At 40.2% G+C, this 22,027-nt stretch overlaps 1 protein-coding gene across 2 annotated transcripts; it reads right to left on the bottom strand.

Annotated features, from left to right (window-relative positions):
- Positions 1-746: 746 nt before the first annotated feature.
- On the bottom strand, positions 747-21,672 carry hhat (hedgehog acyltransferase). Of its 2 annotated transcripts, XM_088421262.1 has the most exons (12): positions 21,535-21,672; positions 20,543-20,683; positions 20,403-20,467; positions 19,640-19,753; positions 19,293-19,487; positions 17,712-17,927; positions 17,368-17,545; positions 16,490-16,640; positions 14,791-14,826; positions 9,188-9,389; positions 7,633-7,777; positions 747-1,841 (listed from the first exon to the last, which is right to left on the bottom strand). In XM_088421262.1, exons 2-12 carry the CDS (start codon positions 20,652-20,654, stop codon positions 1,747-1,749), a joined length of 1,509 nt encoding a protein of 502 aa, XP_088277388.1. In that variant the 5' UTR covers positions 20,655-20,683; positions 21,535-21,672; the 3' UTR covers positions 747-1,746. The 2 variants fall into 2 exon arrangements, with proteins under 2 accessions (XP_088277388.1, XP_088277389.1); XM_088421263.1 differs by lacking the exon at positions 14,791-14,826.
- Positions 21,673-22,027: the final 355 nt, after the last annotated feature.

Raw genomic sequence — 22,027 nt, 5'->3', positions numbered from 1 at the left:
GGCGCGCATCAACTAATGGAAACTTAAAGGAACCGCTCGTCCCTTTGGATTACAACAAAGCTCTTTCCTTAACCAGCTACTGACAGCACTTAACTTTCATTTTGTTACCCTGTCAGGTTGGAGTACAGAGACGGTAAAAAAAAAAAAAAAAACAACAGCAAAAAGGCATTCGTAACAACTTTCTCATCGCGAAGCCTCGTGATGCTCACGCGTTCAACCGTTCTTCAGTTATGTACCTCTTGTGAAATATTTTTTCAGATCTACTCCCTAACTGGTGTTAACTCCTGGGGGAAATTTTAATTTGGGTTTTTTGATGTGTGAAAAGCAGAAGAAAATGTAGGGGACTAAAATATTGCATAGATTGTCAAAACCTGACAACTTTCGATATGCCACACTGCCTTCCCTTCTAAATACTTACAAACGGGAGGTCGAGAGCTATACCCTCTATGTGTCAAATTTAGCCCATGTCAGGCTCATTTACTGCCATTCAAAATTGGAAATCTTGGCAATTTTAGACATTTTGAAAACCTGATGTTTTGTTATTCATTTCCCTCGATTTTGGCATTCATCCTTTCACCAGCAATTCTCGAAGGGGGTGCAATAGAAAGTTTTGTGCTGACACCCCGAAACCACCGGGTGGCGCTTGGGGCCAACCTATGACATTTGCAAGCCTTTGATTGGCTTAGCCTGGAATTCCATGATGCAAAAGTCTTCATAAATCAAAATACTTTAATTAGGACGTAATAAATCTTCAATTTTGTGAATATAAAAATACACAGCAATTACTTTTAATTTTTGTACATAAAGGGACGTGCTGTCTATTTTGCCACATCAGACGTTCCACTGCAAAAATGAGACGAGACCCAAAATCTGACAAAAGCAGTTTGTGTGAGACATCCACATCATCCCACCAGCGAGGTAGAACATTTTCATGATTTTGCCCGTACATTTTTGTTAGCCTCCCAAAAGCAATTAGTGCCTGCATTCCAGAGTATAAATGTCGTCCATTAAAAAGTGCCCGGCAGCCGCCCGGCTCATGCTTTTCACTAATACATCTCGTGATATTAGCCTTAGCCAAATTATGTGCGGAGGGGCAATAACCATGCTCATGAAGAGTAGCGGCTTTTCTCCGCGTTTATTTGGAGTAAACCCCCACTAAAGACAGTAAAGACTCTCCGCAGCTTTCGCCAACAACCCAGACTAAATTTAGCTGTATCTTAAAGGTCGCTATGTTTAATTTCAATTAAAAGAAAAAAATATAACAAAATGTTATATACAGCACCAGTGCACAAAACATGAAATTTTGATTTTTGCCCAGATAACAGCTTTTCACATCTTGGTATTTTCTCAGTCAGCTTTATGATGTGGCTGATGAGTTACGGTTTGAAATAATGTTCAGTTCAGAGACATGCATTTTCAAAAATGATTTGCCTGGCTTTCGTGACATCTTATTGTGGTGGGACCTTTTCCCCCGAAAATGCTGAGTTTTGCTGATATTTTCCCAGTCAGCTTTATGATGTGGATAATGATTTATGAATTAGAATGAGTCAGTTCACAGATATGCATCATCAAAAGTTCTTGATATATATAATCATTATGCTCATTTCTCCTACCTAAAGAAATAGCATCCCAATTTGTGAGTGAGTGCTTCCCGCTTCATTTCAGTCAGGTTCCATGGCGGCGGGCCAGGTTCCGGGCTCGGTTCTGGCGCCGACCATTTTTATTTTTTTTTGCCGCGTTGCAAAGTCAAGGTGACTCACGATGGGTAAGAGTCCAGTCCATTCCCACCTGGGCGAAGCAGTAGAGGAAGGCCAGCATGGGCGGCGCCACGGTGGACCAACCTGGTACGGAAAGAAGCGTAAGAATCCTTGAAATCTTTTGGCATTTGAATATCAATGCGGCTAATGAGCCCGCATGTTGTTTTTGTGTTCTATTTATAGCGGCGCGAGCAGGTAACGGCAGCTGTCTGCAGTTCCTCCTGAGCTGGCTGCCTGGCTTCCCTCCAGGAACGTGCACCTGCAGCCACAATGCTGTTCCGATTTCCAATTTCATTTGGTGACACTTTGCGAATGTTTGCGGTTTAAAAGGAGCTCTTTTCTCTCCCTCCCTCTTGCTACAAGTCCAAGTAAGAAGCGACGGAGACTCTCCACGCTTTGCTTTGGGCTTAAACGGCCATGCGTCAAAGGTGTTGTCTCACGGGCAGCGTAAAAGTAATGCCTGATTATTGCGGTCGTCGGGCTGGCAGGTTCCCACACGCCGACGCAACACAATGGGTCAGAGACAATAAATATCCAATTCCCCTCTGCTGATTGCTCCTGCGGCTTTAATCAAGTGCTTGCGTAATTGCGCCGCAGCTTCTTTTTCTCCCCTTTCTGCCGCTTGATTAACTCTGCGCCACGCAGGCCACTCGGCGGAAGGGCGCCGCGGCCAGCTCCACCGTAACCACCGGGCCGGAGGAAAAACACATCGGTCATATTCAACAGTCTGCCAAATAAGGGCCTCCGCCGCTGTTGCCAGCTGCTAACTGTACTCAGGTGGGTTTGTTGATACTATTATTTTCATAATTTTGTTGCTAATTTTGTTGCTAACCAAAACAGCAGCACATAAGCCCGGTTCACGGTCATGGTTAAGACTGCCATTTAAGGGAAAAACCCGCTCCATTTCAGTCGAATGGCCGGCTTTTGTTTAGCGTACATACTATTATAGTATCTGTATCCAGTACTAGTCAAAAATTTAGAAACTCTTCCATTTCTCATTACAGTATTTAAAAATGTTCTGGATTGTACTTTAAGATTGAAGTCATCAACATTATGAAGAAATGTGTTTAAAATGTAAGATAAAATGGAATGTTTTATAATGTGATCTTATATGTAGGCACTTTTGTCCAGATAACAGCTTTGCACATCTTGCTATTTCCTCCGTCAGCTTGACTGACGTGAATGACTTTCACCTCACAGCTGCGCCTTTTTAAGTTAATAACTAGAATTGCGCAATATGTTTCTTCAAAGTAGTCACCTTTTGCCCAAATAATATCTTTGCACATGTGTGTGCTTTCTCCTTCAACTTTATGATATGGATCAGGAGCGGAAATGACTTTCGGTTCATAGCTGTGCATTTTCAAGACTTAATAACTTGAATTTGTTCATTTTACTGTAATTATTTCGAGTAGGCCCATTTTGGCAAGATAGCAGCTTTTTTGGTGTTTTGTCGATAAGCATCCGATGTGGATAATGCTTTATGAACTGAAATGACTTTCAGCTTACAGCTGTGCAATTTTAAAACCTAATAACATGAATTTCTTGATTTAGTTTAGAGAAAGCCCCTTTTGGGAAAATAACATTTTTGCCCATCTTAGTGTTTTGTTAGTCGGTTTGATGATGTGGACGATGCTCTATGACCTGAAACGACTTTCACTTCACAGCTGTGCATCTTCAAGTGAACTAGAAATGTTCCAATTTGGTTCCTCGACATAGGCACCTTTGTACATGCAGCTGTTTTCTCTGTTAGCTCTATGATGCGGATGAGGCTTTATGATCTGAAATGACTTCTAGTTTACAGATGTGCATTTTGAAGACATAACAACTTTAATTTCTTGATTTTACATTGTTTGAAGTAGGGCCTTGGCAAGATAACATCTCTGCATATTTTGGTGTTTTTGTCAGTCATGACAAGTCATGAACTGAAACGACTTCCGGTTCACGTTTTCAAGACTTGATAAATCAAATTTTTCATTTTGATTCTTAGAAGTTGGCAACTTTTGCCCAAAGATTTGCACATGTACAGCTACAGTATATGATGTGGATGATGCTTAGTGAGCTGAAATGGCTTTCAGTTCACAGCTCTACATTTTCAAGATTTAATGTTCATTTTTATCCTTTCAGAAGGATATTTGGCTTCCGTGTGTACAATACCGAGGTACAACATGGAGGTTTTTAGTCAAATGATTTGTCCATAGCTTGTAAAATTTGGTGCCATAAAGACCAAGCAGCAAGCCACGCCCACACACCGCACCTGTGAGCTCACGTTCTAAAAAAAAGCGGGTCGCGCCTTAGCAACAACAAGAAAATACAGTTCCCTTGGCGACAATGATATCTGATAGGCGGCACTGATCTAATAAATGTTAAGTGCTATGTGTATATAATTCATAAAACTGCGTTTGTTCAGATAGTCGCCTGGCCTCGTCACTATTGTAATGTTTTCCTGTTCCGATCCCACGTGATTCCAGCAAAAGTCTGATTAAAAGCGTTAGTTAGAAGTGACTATTATGGGATGTAGCTGAGCAGACCGCGAGGTCAGAGGTGCGTCCCGCTGCGGCCGGGCCTGATTTAAAAGCATTGATCCGCCGTTGATGAAGCGCTACAGTGTGTAACGACGCACGCGGCCTCTTGTATGCTTCTATTATTAGCGCCCAAATGAACCGTTTGCCCGACAGAGTCGCAGTTTGAGTTTCTGCTTCTCAGCCGTGAATAATTCACGCTCCCGAAATGGCATTTTTAAACGCGCGGCGATTTCTTTTTCTCGCGTCCTCTTCACTTATTTACAGCCGGATGACAGTTACGTGTGCGTGAAGAAGGTCACACACGCACCAAAACATTACTGGGTGAAGTATGGAAAACATCTCCCCAAGGGCAAAATAGGGATGCTTACTACCGCTGCTGTTAATAATGATAACGTATTTTCCGCATTATAAGGCGCATGTAAAAGACTTGAATTTTCAGTGCGCCTTATTATCCGGTGCGGGTTTTAATTTTTGCCGGAAGAAAACATGAAATAACTTTATCACATGTCAATTTTTCCATTTTTTACCTCTAAATTCCCCAAAAAATCTTTTCTACAATTAAAATATTTGTGAAACCCCATTTGAAAATGTTGTATGCAAGATATGCTCCAATTTTGAAGCAATTTATGCAGGGACACGTTTTTGTAAAAGAAAGCGCAATTTTACAAAATAAATCCAAATGAATGACATCACGTAGGAAGCACTTCACATGACCTCAATTAATTTCTGGTTGAAAAGCGTGACTGACTGATTTGATTTTGTTGACATTCCTGTAGCTTCCATTCTATGCGCCTTATATACGGTGCCTTATATATGAAAACAATTTCAAAATTGGTAATTCATTGAAGGTGCACCTTATAATCCTTATACGCCTTATAGCGCGGAAAATACGGTAAGGAAAAAATATTTTGGGCTGTAGTGTCTGACGTTAGCGTCCTCAGCACGTCGGTAGCACTCTTGCGAGTTTCTGAATGACATCACGTAGGAAGCACTTCACATGACCTCAAACTAAACTTAAGCAAACTTACATGCTCAAAATAAACCAATAATGAATATTGCGCCCATGGATTCACTGGAAATGTAAAATAAAAACCAACTATCAAGGTCTCTCGCTCCATTCATCACAACACACTAGCACCATCTGAAGCCAAACAAAGGGACTGCATTCATGTTACAAATAATATGATTAATTAAAGGGTTTAAGAGTGATTTGTATTATTCTTTACATTATATATTTTGAATTCCATGATTATTATGCACAAATGCAATTCTTATATGCGTTTGTTACAGGTTTTGATGCATTTTTATCATTTTTTTAAAATAATATTCAATGAACTCTTTCTGTGCCAAGCGTTATCGGAAAAGGCAAGCTCTAGAGGGCCAGTATATTTCGCATATTCACTCATCTTTCAAGGCCGGCAGAATATTGTGTGCTATGTCTTTGTAAATATGGTTGCTGCCATTGAAAGATTGACTTCCATTCTTTAGTTACACTTGCATGTAGGTAACAGCTGTGTTTAAAGTGTGGAAACACTGCCACCCAATGGTCACAGTTATCACTACAGTGCTCAATCGGCTTATATTTGGGAAGCATTACTCAAGGGTGTCAACTACCCTCCATAAAAAAAAACCTACTTGACGAGAATTTTGGTATGTATTTTCTTATTACTATTTTAAAAGACCAGAATGCTCTTCCATAACATTGAAAGAGTTAAAGGGAATAGGAGCATATTTGGGGGGCTTGGAACGGATTAGGATATTTACATGTAAAAAGTGTCTCTGCTCATGAAAAAGTCACATTATGAATTACTTCCAGAACGAATTAACTTTGTTGGGAAAGGTCCCACTGTAGAAAAACAAGATCCTATTTGCAGCTATGCCTGGAATTGAATACATTTATACCGCTGTAAAAAGAACATTAATAATAAGGTGAGAAATTAACGCAACTCTCCAGCGGATTTTTGTCTTGCCTCGGGTCTGAAAGCAGCACCATCACAATACATTAAAAACATTCATACTTGTAATCTAATAACCTTTTAAGACTTTTTTTTTTTTTTTTACAAGATATGGAACTGAGTGAGTGTGTTATTACTTTTTAATCACCCACAGCTGTCCCAGAGCAATTTAAAATCTTCTCTCTCTGAAAAAAAAAAAAAAGGTCATGTTGCGATACCGGCGCAAAAAACTAAAGTGAGAAATTTGGCATGTTAAAATCCACAAGATACTGTTAAAATTCATGTATCTTTGTTTAATAACTAACACTTATTTCAATAATCGACTAATCACAAAAAACAACTGTCATGACCCGAGGGGGTTGGTGGTATTAGTGTTGTTTTGTCTCTTATCTGCAGGCGTTTTTAGGTAATTGCACTTATTTTCTGTTGCCCGTCAAACTGCCTCCATGCAACGTGTCACTACAATGCTGGTCTGTTATTGGTCGGCGTCCCCTCATGAAAATGCTGGTCTGCTGTTGGTCGGCTTCACTCGTTTCAAAATGGTAAAGCTTTGTTCTGTCGTGGGTGGTTACAAAAGCGTATTTATAGTCCGTTTTACTGCTTAATTCAAACTTGAATGGGTTAGCCTTGGGTCCCAAGATTGCTAGTGATGTTAACGAGAGAAGTAAGAAGATGATTTATATGAAGCTGGAGATAATCAAGAAATACAAAGCTAGCCTAGCCTAAGCTAACCTTACTAGGGAATATGGGCACAACAAGCGCCATTCAAAAGGTAAAAAAATCCTTTCTATATTTTTTATTTATTACGTTTTCTGATTGTATACATGTATAATATATATACGTAGCACTTACTATACTATTTGGGTGCCAATTTTACTATAATTTTACTATATATGTACAACCGCGGAACGGATTAATCTCGTAACATGGGGGCCCACTGTAATAAGGTTTTTGGTCGCAATTTGATTAAAAAAAAAGATAAGATTTGAGTCATAATTACAGTATATTCTTTTAAACTCTTGGTTCGACTCGGCATTGATCTATACGGTCTTTTGATGTAATCAAGTGGTATTTTTTCACATTTTTCAGATCATACTTTCCCACAAATCGGCTACATTTTTCATTTGATCTGATTGTCGACTAATAATTGTTTATCTGATTGTTTTGTTGAGATTTCCTTTAGCACAGCTCCATCCAGTGGCTGTATAACACAAACCCAGCCACTACTGTAGCTTCTATTCTATGCGCCTTATAATACGGTGCAGCTTGTTTATGAAAACAGTCTGAAAATAGGCCATGCTTTGAGGGTGGGCCTTATAATGTGGTGTGTGTACGTTACTGTTTTTGTTTTTTTTCGATACGTCACTGAAGCGCAGTGGCATAGAAGACCGGTGTTACCTTGAAGGAAAACGCGCTTCCAGAAGATCCTGGCGACGTGAATCCCCCCGAGGAAGAGCAGATTAGAGAGAATGAGCATGGCCGTGGAGAAGGCGGAGAGCAGCGCCGCGCAGCGCCTCCTCGTTGCCGCAGAGGAATGCCGCTCCTGGGAAATCAGCGCACAAATAAGTGCAGCGCCTCGAGAAGCGGCGCAACGCTGTGACGGGGACGCCGCCAAGCGGCGGGAACTAAAGTGTTTCAAGCGAGCGCCGCGGCAGCACAGTCGGACCCTATTAGGGCTTTAAGGAGGCCGAGCTTCTCCTGAGAGCAAAGAAGACGATGGTGATAAAAAAAAATAAATAAAAAATACTTTTACTCATTTTGACAGCATACGGCAATTAGATGTGACGGCATCTGTGTACTTAAAGCATTTGCTTGTTATGAAGAGATTTTTTTTTCCTTTTCTTTTTTCGAAGCAACCTTTCTTTGAAGAAAAAAGGTAATTAAAGGGAAATGTGGTACACCCACAAACCCTTTTACAAACCTCTACCAATTTGTCAATTTCTCTACAACTTGCTCTGGACAGAAACATGATCCAAGTCTTTTTTAATCTGGATCTGGTCCAGATTCTACATGACGTTTTTATTTACTTATTTTTTGTTAACACGTTTGCTGTTAAAATACAGGAATGCTGTCTGAAATGTTGAAAAACTTTCATTTTGTCTTTAGGATCCAGTGTGAATGCAGGATCAGCGACGAAGTTGAATACACACCTGAACAAGTGTGTCAAAAGGTTTGCCTACCCCTGATCTAGACTTATTATTTGAATCTAGATTTGACACAAAATCCAGTGTAGTGTACCTAACATGGATTTTGAAGTTGATAAAAATAATTATAAATTATTTATATATTTTTATTTGTCACATTTATATATTTAAATACAAATATTGCAAAAATAATAAAATAAAAACTGATTATGGATTGCTGGTAGACAGCTTTGTATGCAAAATCCAATCTATATGCACAATAAAAGACAAAGCTGAATCCAGATCTGATTCTAGTTGTATTTGACATACAGTATTAGTGTCTTTTTATTCATTTTAAAAGGGGACTAATTTAAATATATTTTTTCCTTGCTGGTGTCCTATTTATAATTTGAAATCCTTTTGTTTGTTTGAGAATCAAGACTGAATGTGATCTAAATTGCGATTGGCTCTGATCTGGATTACATTAATCAGAAATAAGTAAATAATACACATAAATCTGTTTGTTTGCAGGATTAAATTTAATCCAGATCTGAGCCAGTTGGCAGCTTTTTCCTACTCATTTGACAGAAAATGCCCCCAAAAATTCAATGCCAGTCTTTGATCACTCTGGTCAAATTCATTTGGATTATACAGTCCAGTACTTCCAATCTTATGACACTGGTAGGCTTCAGATTTGTTTCCAGGACCAAATATGTATGGGAGAAACCAAATTCTGTATCATTTGCCTTGCGAGAGCCCGCTGTATTTGTATCAAAAGATTTGTAGGAGGAAATCTTCGCTACACACTGTGCGATGTGTTTGCGACTTACAAAAAGGGAGCGAAGGAACGCGCAGCCAAAGAGAGCCTTCAGGCCCGTTTCCACCAGAACGCCCAGCCAATTCATCAGGGCCCAACACTGGAGGTAGTCATGGCCACCGTGCCAGAGGCAGACGAAGCCAAACGCCAGCGCCGTGGATAGCGTTTTGTGCACCAATCCGTGATGCGAACCTCCCAGAGGCACGTAGATGTATCTGCAACACCAAAGAAAACGGAATGATTAAAACGGGCAATCACACACACGTGCGCGCCATTTAATTAGCATTTCTCAGTATGTAGCTAATGACTTGTGTCGGCGCGAAACAAAGTGGGGATGAAGGAGAACCTGATTCAGTTTACGTGCTCATTTAACATTACCGCAAGAATGGAAACATGGATCAACAGTTAAAAGGGCAGACACAGAGCAGGAGGGATATGACTGCAAACACAAAGGACTTCCGGGCGCCGCTAATATAACTGCGGCCCCCTGTGAGACTGCCAACAAATTCTCAACAAACGAAGTCATTATTATTTATTCAATTATTAGTTTTTAATTATTAGTTATCAAATAAATATACAATAATGTTAATAGGGATAATGTAATGTTTAATAATAGGAGACAGGAAATAAAATAGGCAAAAAATACAAAAAAAAAGGATTGTTTATGGTTACTGCGGCTATATTGGGGCGTACATAGAAATCTAGGAACTGATACCCTATTTCGCGGGTTTCAGACTTCGCGGGGGGTTGACACCCCCCATTAACAGCAAAGTAGGGGGGGGATCACTGTGTTAACAATTACCGTAACGGGGCGAGCAAAAAGGCGAACGTCAGTTGGCCGTTTACAGCAAGTGCATGTTGCAGCTAACAGCATCTCGTGTTAGCTGAGGTCCTCACGAGACTGAACCGTCCTTGCTCACAAACGGCAATATTATTCAAACGCTCACTTTCAACAGATAAGTGAGATGTGACCGTCCCTGGCAATATCACCTTTCACCACGCTCAAAGAAGGATTCACCGAAACTTTTCTGTTACTGCGCGTGAAAGGGGCTCTCTGCCTTTCTGCTGCTGCTGAGCTGCACTCATTATTTCAGCCACCCCGCGGTTAATCAAAAGTTCCGGAAAGATGAGCCAGGTTTTTGGGAGGGGGGGGGGGGGGGGGGGGCTTTTGAAAAGCGCAGCCAGCTTGGCCGCTTGGCAGCAGGCGTCCAAGCAGATGGACGCTACCTTTACTACGTGGAATGCGACCACTTTAAGCAGATGGTTGACACGTGTAGTATGGATTTTTTTCACTCGCTATAAGTAAATGAGAGTCTAAATACCCGACTGGTTGATCTAAGATGTGGATTTGGGGCTCAAACACTCCTTCTCATATGCACTTCAGCTGCAAAAACGAATTAAGCAACTGTGGAGGACCCTCAAGCTGGCTCAATAGCCGTACCTGCTGCAGGTAATGGAATGACAAAGAAGGAGCCACTTAGCAGCCCGGGGAGACGGGTATCAGTGAGTCATGGTTTCACACCTACGCCGTCCTCCTCGGACAGTTTGGGCGCAATCGCGCTACTGCATTATAGCCTGTTTAAAAGCACTTTGGACGAGGGGCGAACGCGTGGCGCTTATCGGTTTTGCATCTGCGGTGAGATAATTGCGACTGGTGCCATTAAGCGTAAGGGGGGAGAGGGGTCGGTTTTCAACGGACGCAGGCTGAAATGGACTCGTTCATTTGCGATTTACATCCCAAATAATTTAAAGCCACTTCAAATGTTTAATCGACCAGGCTTCATACTGAACAAAACTGAAGAAAATAAAACTAAAGGACACAAACTAGAACAATTTCCTTATGATGGGTTCTCGTTAGGCCTCCAGTTATCAAAATATTTTGGTATTCAGAAAGTCTACTGAAAATTGCATCGATTAATCTGATATTTGGACAAAAAATATTTTTGGTTTGTTAAGGAACAATACTGAATACAGAAGTAAAACATTTTCACTTAATTACAATTTTATTTTATTTTTTTTAGCTTGGATTTAAGACTATTTACCCAAGAGAAAATTGTTGGATCTTGGACAAATATCTTCCTATTTGTTTTATGAAATGATGTCAAAATCAGAGTAGCAATTTTTGATGGCTAAAAAAAAAAAAAAAAAATCACATTTGAGTAAGCCTACTTTGACAAAAGTGATCTGTATAATAGCGCCACTTTGATTTCTATGGTCTAAACGGCATTTTGACAAATATTGCGTTTGTGGAATATGAATTAAGCATCAACATTCTACAAAATTCTCAATCTACAACAGCATTTCGAGTGATGAATTTGTTACACATTTGAGTCATATACTGAGCATAAAAGTGCAACAATCATCAACAGGTGATGGAACTATTTGTTTAGCGACTGCCTTAAATATTCAATATGAAGTACGGCTCAAAATATTTACTGGACCGCTTAGTCTTTGCACATTAGTCATTTTAAATATAACACAAAAAAAAAAAAAAGAGTATCAATAGGCATTTCTGTTAATCTTCTGAATATAAACACGTGTCAAAACAAAGCCGCCACTAATTAGTACTGATTAGTAGCATCCTCACTGAATAAAAAATAAAAAAATAGACAAGGGAGCGGGCTCTCAGACAAGCGCGGCACAGCGGCACCCACGCCTTCACGGAGCGATGTTCTTCCACCAAGCGGATCGCAAACTCCCGCCACGTTTAGTGGGCTTTGCGTCATTCGGAGGCAGGCAAACTAATAATAAAAATGCAAGGCGTCCGAGGCATAAGCCGGCAAACGGCGGCGGCTGCTCCATATGCACATATTCAACAAAGGAGGCATTTCTCCAGGCTTTGGCGAGGTAGAAACACAACAGACTCGCACTTGCTATTATTCACTGACATGGCCAACATGCAAGCTCATAATCATGAGAAAGCTTCCATGCAAATGCAGCATCCTTGTCTGTTTATGATCGAGGCAGCTGCAAATTGGGGGTGCCCCCCCCGCCCCCGCCCCTTTTTTGCAAGGTTTGAAAACTGTAAAATGTTGATGAGCTCAATAGGCTGCCAGAATGAACATGTGCTTAAATGGGGATTAAATGATGCAGCCAGATTGATGGACAAAACAAACTAACAGCAAAACTACTCCCTTGCCAAATTGAAGGAGGAAACAGAAATGAGTTTGCAGTGAAAGACTGTCACTTAGTGGCATCTACAGTGGTGAAAGTATCGGAACCTTTTGGAATTCCTCACATTTCTGAATGAAATCGCCATCAAATGTGATCGGATCTTTGTTAAAATCACACAGATGAAACAACGGTGTCTGCTTTAACTAAAATCACCCAAACATTTAAAGGTTTTCATCTTTAATGAGGATAGCATGCAAACAATGACAGAAGGGGGAGGAATAAGTAACTGAACCCTCTGCCTAAAGATACTTAAAGAGCAATTTTTGTCTGATGTGCACCATGGTTCACTCAAAGAAGCTGTCTGAAGACCTGCGATCGAGAATTGTTGGTTTGTATAAAGCCGGCAGAGGATGCAAAACCATCTCTAAAAGTCTGGATGTTCCTCAATTAACAGTCAGAGAAGTTGTCTACAAATGAAGAGTGGCACTGTCGCTTCTCTCCCAAGGAGTGGCCGTCCACCAAAGATGACGCCAAGTGTTCAGTGAGAGTCCAAAAAGAACCCTAGAGTGTCTGCTAAAGACTTATAGAAATCATTGGCACAGTCCAATATCTCAGCATCAACATCAATATATCACCAATATATCACCAATATATCAGCATCAACTATATGTAAACTATTGGCCAAGAATGGTGTTCATGGGAGGACTGCCGGAGGAAGAACTGCTGTCTAAAAAAAAATTGTTGCTGGTTTATTGTTTGCTTGGACACTGCTCAGAAGTTTTGGCAAAATATTTTGTGGACTGATTGTTTGGGAGGAACACACAACGTCATGTGTGGAGGAAAAATGGAACAGCTCACCAACATCAGCACTTCATCCCCACCATGAAGCATGGTGGAGGGTGCATCATGGTGTGGGGCTGCTTGCAATCATTGCTGGAAGAATGATTTCAAAAGTTGATCGGGATGTTTTGCAGGAAAACCTGAGGCCGTCTGTCGGGACAGTTGAAGCTAAAAAGAGGATGGATGCTGGAACAAGACAATGATCCAAAACACACAAGTAAATCAACTTCAGAATGGTTTCAGAAGAACAAAATACACGTTCTGGAGCGGCCAAGTCAAAGTTCAGACTTGAACCCCATTGAGATGCTGTGGCATGACCTCGAGACAGCGATTCACGCCAGACATACCAGCAATCTGACTGAACTATAGCAGTTTTGTAAAGAAGAATGGGCCAAGATTAGTCCTGATCGATGTGCCAGATTGATCTGCAGCTACAGGAAGCATCTGGTTGAAGTTATTGCTGCCAAAGAGGGGGGCCACAAAATATTAAATGTGATGGCTCAGTTACTTATTCCTCCCCCAAAAGATCAGATACTTTTTCATACCACTTTATAGCGTATTACGGAAATGTTCAAATTGTCCATTTTTTAATTGATGATTTAATCCATTTGATATGCCCTACTTCTGTGTGTTCTAATATTAGATATTTTAGATGCAAACCAATATAATCCGATACTCTTGGGTGCAGGGCTGATGTCTCGCCTATATCAATATCGGGATACTCCTGTTCAGATGTTATTTTAAGCCAAAATATGTTTGGTACCATTTGCCCAAAATGACAGCTTGTATATTTTGGTATTTTCTTACTTTGTAATTGCTTTGTGATGTGGATGATGCTTTATGACTGAAATGACTTTCAGTTTACAGCTGTTAATTGCTTGCATTTTTCTACCTCCTAATGTGTTTCAATTTCAAGATTTGCAAACATTTGACTTGTTCTAATGTCAGATTTAAGTATTACAAGTCAGGACATTTCTCAGGAAGGATCCTGAATAACCCAGGATCCAGGTGTTTCCAAATTTTTGACCGGGACTGGAAAAGTGGTTCTCAAATGGGGGAACTAGTACCCTAAGGGGTACATGAAGGCACTTTAGAGCGTAACAGGTTTTCAACGGTTATCATCAACTCATATTTAATGCTTTTTAATGCCATGACAGAAACAGTGCATTTTCTTTCCAAATTAAGAGCAAATTTTAAAGGTTTCTTTTTTGCCATGTGAAGCTTACCAGTAATTGCAATAAAATTATATATATATATATATATATATATATATATATATATATATATATATATATATATATATATATATATATATATATATATATATATATATTTTTTTTTTCCCCCTTAGGCACTTAGATGTGTTTTTTGACTAACTTGTAACCTGTATAAAGGCTGTAAAAACATAATCAACATTTTTTGTAAGTTGATTTTGCTTTTTTCTTCTGTTAATGTTGAAAAGAATACAGTTCTAGGTCTCCTTATATCCTTATTTTAAGTAATGGTGGGGGTTAGGGGCGCCAAAGGTTTTCTCTATTCCGTGGGGGGGGGGCACTGGGTTAAACAGACATGTAGACAGATGTTTGTGTGGATAAATGAATAGCTCCATAAATAGAACAAACAGAGACTCAAAGTGCGCACATCAGATGGAGGGTCTCTTACCTGAGGAGCCATCGATACAGACCCTTGTCAAAATGCCTATAAGAGTGGTGAGATAGAGTGAGAGGGGGGGAGAACGTTAATTGGATTCACACATTTACATGATAATACCATGAGCCAGGAACACCTGAGCTCCACCGGCTTCATTATGCGGGATTCTAAATAAACGCAGGCATGTTGAGGAGTGTGCTCTTTGTATCCCGGACCCCTTCCCCGACGCTTTATTTTTCATCACTAAGACGATTAGAAGAAGCATGTATTCCAAAGTTGGTGCGACCATAAAACGCCAGTTTTGTCCATGACGTCAGCCGACAGTTTTATGCATTCCATCAATGTTACCAACATGGGCTAGCTCAGCGCAAGCGGGACTCGTGTGCGTCACAGGTCAGCAATATTTGGCCGACTTGTCTATAGAGGGATACGCACAAAGGCAGACGTCCATGTCAGCGTTACGGCCGGCTGTGTCTTCAAATGTCTTGCATTTAAAACGGACAGCCCGGCGCTTACACTCGACTCTGCTTCCCTTGTTGTAACTCGATACATTATATCACAGTTGTCCAACTCCAGTCCTTGAGGGCCGGTATCCTACATTTTCCCTCAAAAACACCTGATTCAAATGATTGGGATCATTTTGAAGCCCCTGCAATTCTTGCTAATGAGCTCATCATTTGAATAAGGTGTGTTGGGGAAAAAAAAACGGAAAACATGCAGGATGCCGGCCCTCGAGGACTGGATTTTGACACCTCTTGGGAATTGAATCGACACATTAATCAACATTTTCTTGGATGACATCTGGCTGGCGGCACAAAGGGAGGATTCTATCCGCATTCCGAAAAGTCTTAAGACAAATGATGTCACACTATCTTCTGGGATTGCTGGATAAAATATGCATCAAGATGACACTGAAAATGTAGTACCAAATTTTATTAAATCAAAAACAACGCCCCGTTTCAACCCAAAAATCTTTGCCCTGGTTAAGCGGTACTTGCCTGATAAAAATGTATTAAAAAAAGGCACAAATTCATTGCTTATCATTGGATGTGTGCTTGACTTAAAGCATGTGTAGTGCAGGGTGGCCCTCCAGAAAAAAAAAATCAATGTAAAAACAAAATCACATATGGTTAGAACTCAGCTTGGAGGGGATTGAACCCCAAATTGTAATACAATTGAGAGTTTAATTTTGCTAGTATTTAGCTTTCACCCATCGAGATCGTGATCCATAAACCACTGCTGCATGGAAATTTTAATCTCACAATTCCCTTCCGTCGAGAATACAGCTTCGATACCTTCGACACCTTGATCAACAGCGCCCCCCACAGTATAAAGTCAGTATCATCACGCCGAGGCTCCTAAGGTGGCTCGTAAATGGCCACTTCTCTGTTATATAATATCTTCTGTCGAAATTATTGCGGGACTTGATTGCTATATGTGTGTGTTTTGCTACATTAACCTCTAACCCTTTAGCTCTTAAAAAAAAAAAATCTAAGCAAAGTCCTTGAGATGCAGATGTCATGCGGAGGTGACCCGTTGTGGTGATTACGAGTAATGGCGGGTGAGACAATTCAGCACGTGGGCCGTGATTGCCAAAGCGCAGACGCACTTTAAAAAGCACTTGACATTAAATGCAAGCCTTTCTCTTCAAGGATATTTTGCGCGTGTGGCGGACAAGGAATGCGGGGGACGCTGAGTGGATGTGACTTACCGCCACATGCCAGTGAAGCTGTACATGATGCTGACGCAGCGAGGCAAACCAGGAGGGACCAGTTGATCCAATGTGGCCAACATGCAAGGAAGTCCAAACAGGACCAGATATTTGATGAAGAAGAACTGCACCAAGGCCAGAGCCAGACCACCTGCCCCAACAAAGGAATCAACGGTAATACATTTGATACGATAACATAAACTGACTGCGAGAACTTGTCAACTCAAATAGGAAAAACAATTGATGGACACAGGAGACTTGGGATGTACCAATAAAAAGGCAGATACTAGTTTTGCCCGCTATCTTGGAGCGGTTTTATGATCACAAACAAGAAGTTCCAACTTCAAAGAATACACAATGGCCATTATTTCATGACATTATAAGTGAAACGCTATTTTGGATTAGGTACTTGGGTCTTTCTTCAAAATTCTCTTTCATTGTTTCTATAAGGGGGAAATGTTGCGTATCAAAAGTAGTAGGCGTGTAAAAATTACGGCCTGGGGGCCACTTGTGGACACTATTCACGTTTTAGAGGCCCACAGCATATTCTAAAAATCCATTGGGAAATGGCTCGCAATGCTGTCAATTCTTGGCATAGCAGTTTAAAAAAAAAACGACAGTATATAGACAATGGCTTGCTTGACTAACTTTTACTGTGTTCAATAAGCTAAAGTAAAGCAAAAAAAAGAAAATAGCTCTTACATATTTCAGTTTTTATGTAAGGAAAAAGTTTGAACACCGTTGCATGAATGCTGTTGGTATCTGTGACTACTCTAGAATTGAGTTCTTGTACAAGTAAAAAAAAAAAAAAAGGTCAAAAATGAAAAGAAAACAACTTAGAGCCGTGGCTGCGCTCACATGAAAACATGTGCACTCACCTAAGGCCCACGGTGGCAGAATCTCCAGATAGGTCTCATTGGACTGGATGGCGTGCATGTACATGACATGAATCATATACTCAGCCATGCACCACCACATCAGGATCCGTGCCGAACGAAGCAGCAAGTAACGAGCGCCTGGTTTGTCTCGGCCGTCCCCCTCCGCGCTCTTCTGCATCTGCGAAGCGAGACTTCAACTTAATGATGAACTCATTCAACGCCAGGGATGTATTTCCGCATCTTAAATGAAACCAGACTTCAATCTCATGTGCGTACTTATTTAACCTCACAATATAGTACGACAGGGTCTGAAAATGGCTGCCGCTAAATGAGTTCAACATTACCTGCTCAACATAGTCATTAAACGTGACAACAGGTCCGTTGTAGAAAAAGGGATGGTAGAACGTGTATGACAAGAGCCAGCACAGCTGCAGGATGGCGGCACCATGGATTGCGGGGCGCCTGCAGTGTTCCAGACTGAAACTGATGAGCCGAAGAGTGCCCAGAGCCATGCTGAAGAGCAGCAGGTAGTACTCCTCTTCGTGCTCGTACCAGCCTCTCTACAGGAAATTCAAGTCAAAAGGTTGGACAGGTAGCCTGGACTGTTACTCACAGCTTGTAAAGCTGGATATATAGATTCTAACAAAAGTTTGCAAAGGTTTTCCTCGCTGTCACTCACAGTTAGTAAAGCTGCTTGCATATATTAGAAAAAGGCCGCTGCAGGTATCCACAAATCTAATTTAATGCCTTTTAATGTAAGGACAAGAACAGAAATGTTTTAAATTAAGAGCAAATGAATGAGAACATGAAGCAACTTATTGTCAAACTGGGCTATAGTGACTCCTTTACAAAGCTTTGTATGCCTTTATTTTGTTAGGTTTTATATAGATGCATATTGTCATTAGTGACCGAGGTTTTGAGCAGGTAGACCAGAAATTAAATCGGTGATTTTAAAAACAATCTTTCTTCTGGCGTTTCTGAATAAAATGTATGCTTTGTGATAAAATGTAGTTCCATAAATCAAGACACAGATGGCATAGCACTCTTTTTTTTTTAATGCAAAAATGTTTTGCCCTGGTTCGGAAGTACTGTAATTATCTGAAAAAAATATTTTACAGGGGAAATGTCATTGAAAAAATGGTTGGGAAACACTGCTCTAAACCATTTCTAATGTTTTTTTTTTTGCACGTAATTCTTTCCATCAAGTGACTCCAACCTTTTGAGTACACCATACAATATCAGAAGTAATTGTAATGACAAGAAGGGAACATTTTTAAATTAAGAGCAAATGAATGAGAACATGAAGCAACTTATTGTCAAACTGGGCTTTAGTGACTCCTTTACAAAGCTTTGTATTTCTTTATTTTGTTAGGTTTTATATAGATGCACCTTATCATTAGTGACAAAGGTTTTGTGCAGGTAAACCAGAATTTAAACATATAATAACAACACCATACAATATCAGTAATTATTGATACGTTATGTATTATAGAGAATTATTGTCAAATGTATAGTACCAAACCATTCGTTTTCTAGAGCCGCTTAGTCGCGACCCCATAATGCAACTTTTCTTAAAGGGCCAGTCTCAACATTTTTTTTCTCTAATCTTAGTATCCATCCATCCATTTTCTAGAGCCGCTTATCCTCACAAGGATCGCAGGCTTGCTGGCGCCTATCTCAGCTGGCTTCGGGCAGTAGGCGGGGGACACCCTGAACTGGTAGAAAAGACCATTTCCACTTGGCCCCATAATCAGCATTTACATTGGGTGCTATTTATAAATATCCATGTGAGACCCAGCCAATTCAAAATGGACAAAACAGTTGGACGAATGAATATCTCAGGAGGATAAAGTATGTAATTAAACCACCATACCTGCATTATTTCAATACCACAACTTGCGTTTTTTTGCATTTAGGAGCCCCACCTGGATGTCCTGCAGTGGTCGTACATGAAGCGTGCAGAGAAGCAGAAGGTTGCATGTCCAAGACAGAGCGGGTCTTCGGAGCCGTGCCACAGAAAAAGACAAAGCCACATGGAGGAGTAACACGGCCACACCTCGGATCCCCAACAAAGCGCAGGCTGCAGAGAGGCCGTAGACTGTTAGCACCGCAGCCCGAAACTGTTGACGCAAGGTTAGAAAAAAAAAAAAAAGACGATCATTTAAAACCACACCAGGAGAAGCGCAATGTTTATTTACTTGATGTAAAAAGCATGGCCGAAATAGGTCAATTTTTTCCATGTAGGTTTTGTGTCATGTGGCTTTATTCCAACCTGTGGGTAAAAGATGTTGCACAATCTAGAGATGACAGCATGCCCAATCAGAGTCCAGAGCAAGGACTTCTTAGCCCACTCAGTCCAGAAGGTCCATTCAAAGTCTGACACATCCTGACCAAAACGCAAGAAAAATATACAATCACACGTTTTTAAATCACATTGGAAAGATAGTCGGGAGTGTGAAAATACAAGCCAGGAGGAGCCATGTTATTACATCAAGGTGGATAATAACTTTACTAAAAGTCCAGTTAAATGGATTTTGGAATAATACCCATCAATGGTAATGAATGAGCCAAATCACTACAAATGAAACAATGACATCCATCTCCATCAATGGCCGTGAATGAGTTAATACATCTGACTATGGTAGAAAATGTGATTCATTTCATACTATTTTATACAAGGCTATTGTGGATGAAGGTTATTGATATTTATCTTGTCCTAACTTTTTTATGCCTCCCTGAGAAACAGACTATTGATTTGTGTCCACTGTTGTTTCCATTTTGTGACTGAGCACACTAGGAATTCATAGGGGGGATCCACTAAGTCCAAAAACCAAAAACATAAAGTCCACCACAGTGGATAGAAATGAATAAACTTCTTTTTTTTTTTTCACAGGGATGTGCATACTTTTTATACTTACTATATTCACCAGAGGAAGAATTTCACTGTCAAAATTTCTCTACAATATCGCTAATTTTAACCACAAACAAGTTAAAGCACTTTCAAGGTGGCAAAAGTCAACATTTTCAAAATATACCTTCATAAACCCCTTCAAGAGACCTCTTTCCAGTTGGAATTCTCTACCCAATTTCGCTTCATGCTCTGAAACACAAAAGCCAGAAAAATGGTTTCTCAAGTTTTGCCTACAAGCTAAGGCGATTACAATGATCCTCCCACCTTTTGAGAACCTGTGAAGTTCATAAAAAGAATACAAATGGGAGCCTATGGATAACAGCCAGTAGATGAGGAGCTCCGTTCGTGGCAGCGGCGAAGACTGAACGGATGTCATCGGGTGGAAATTGCTGTGCTATGGTGGACCTGTGACATGAACATATGACATTGAATACTTTGTGCAAGTTTACTAGCATTCTTAGGACTGTTTCTAATATTTTTTCCTCGTTTCATGGAACTAAACGTACAGTATGAAATGCAATAAGCTCAAGGATAAACAATATAGGATGAATCCATCCATCATTTTGGATGGCGCTACCTCATTAGGGACTTGTAGGTGTCACATTTTTTTATTGCGGCTTTGCACACCAAAATTGATTCGATACATTTTATCCCGTATATTTCACATAATGACAAAGTGAAAAATAGATTACGTTTACATTTTTGCTTTTTTTTTAAACTAAAAAGTGAAGAAGTCACAGGAATTTCGTCTTTTTAAAATATTATGTCTTAAACCATTTTCACCCATTTCTCATTTTCCTCTTTTCAATGAATAAGAAGTTAATTTTTGTAGCTTTTGTCAACTGTTAGTGTTAGGAAAATGCGGTGAATACTTTTCTAAACCAAGTGACGAATAATTTGCATACTCAGGGCTCCGTGCAAATTTTTTAATCTCGATTTCTTTTTTTTTATTATTATTTTAATCTCGATTTCACTGTCGGAAACTAGAACTGTTTTTTTGGTTGCTCGGTAACGCCAAACCTTTACGACACTCACGTTCGTTTGCGGCAGCGATGTCTACGAGAGACAACGTAAACTAATATGCACGGTTGTGAGGGTATTATTTAGAAATTAGCTTATAAAATGACAATTTTGTAAAAAAAAAAAAAAAAAAACATATGCAAGAGTGTTTTCCCCTGGCTATGTAATTACCGCAGTGAGCTTCAATAATAACTGCCCCATTTCAGCGACAGCGTCCCATTTAATTGGCGTGTTACCTAAAATTGACAAGTGGCGGTCCATCTGGTCGTGCACAAGCCAGTCCACTATCCGAAGGCGAATGGATTGTAGAAATCCAACTTCAGAGCACATTAAGTGCAACCTTAAATCCATGGATGCATACATGCATTCTGCTCTTCTTCGTGCTGCGAGAATAGAACTTCCTCAAAATTGCCACCCTCTACAGGCCGGCTTTACTCGTCGCTTGAAAGCCTGCAGTAAGTGCTGGACTTGTATGAATTATGTCTTTGAGATACAAAGTAAACTGTAAAATAGCAGCTCCAATATTTGGTAAATGATAGTTACCTGGCTAATGTATTTTTTCTTCATTTCGTGTTTGATTGCTTATTGCAATTGGCTATCGTTTACTTTACAGGAAATTGTGGGGAGTTGTGTGAAGTAAAGGAAGTACTACATACACAACAACATCTCTAAAAAAACAAATATTTGTCCTTTTCACGTTCCTCATGCGTTACAAAATAAAGGTAAGTA

This window comes from Hippichthys cyanospilos, chromosome 8 (assembly GCF_059441005.1).
Source record: "Hippichthys cyanospilos isolate Australia breed blue-spotted pipefish chromosome 8, RoL_Hcya_1.0, whole genome shotgun sequence".
Taxonomy (NCBI): domain Eukaryota; kingdom Metazoa; phylum Chordata; class Actinopteri; order Syngnathiformes; family Syngnathidae; genus Hippichthys; species Hippichthys cyanospilos.
This window is presented reverse-complemented; position numbering and strand designations above follow the sequence as displayed.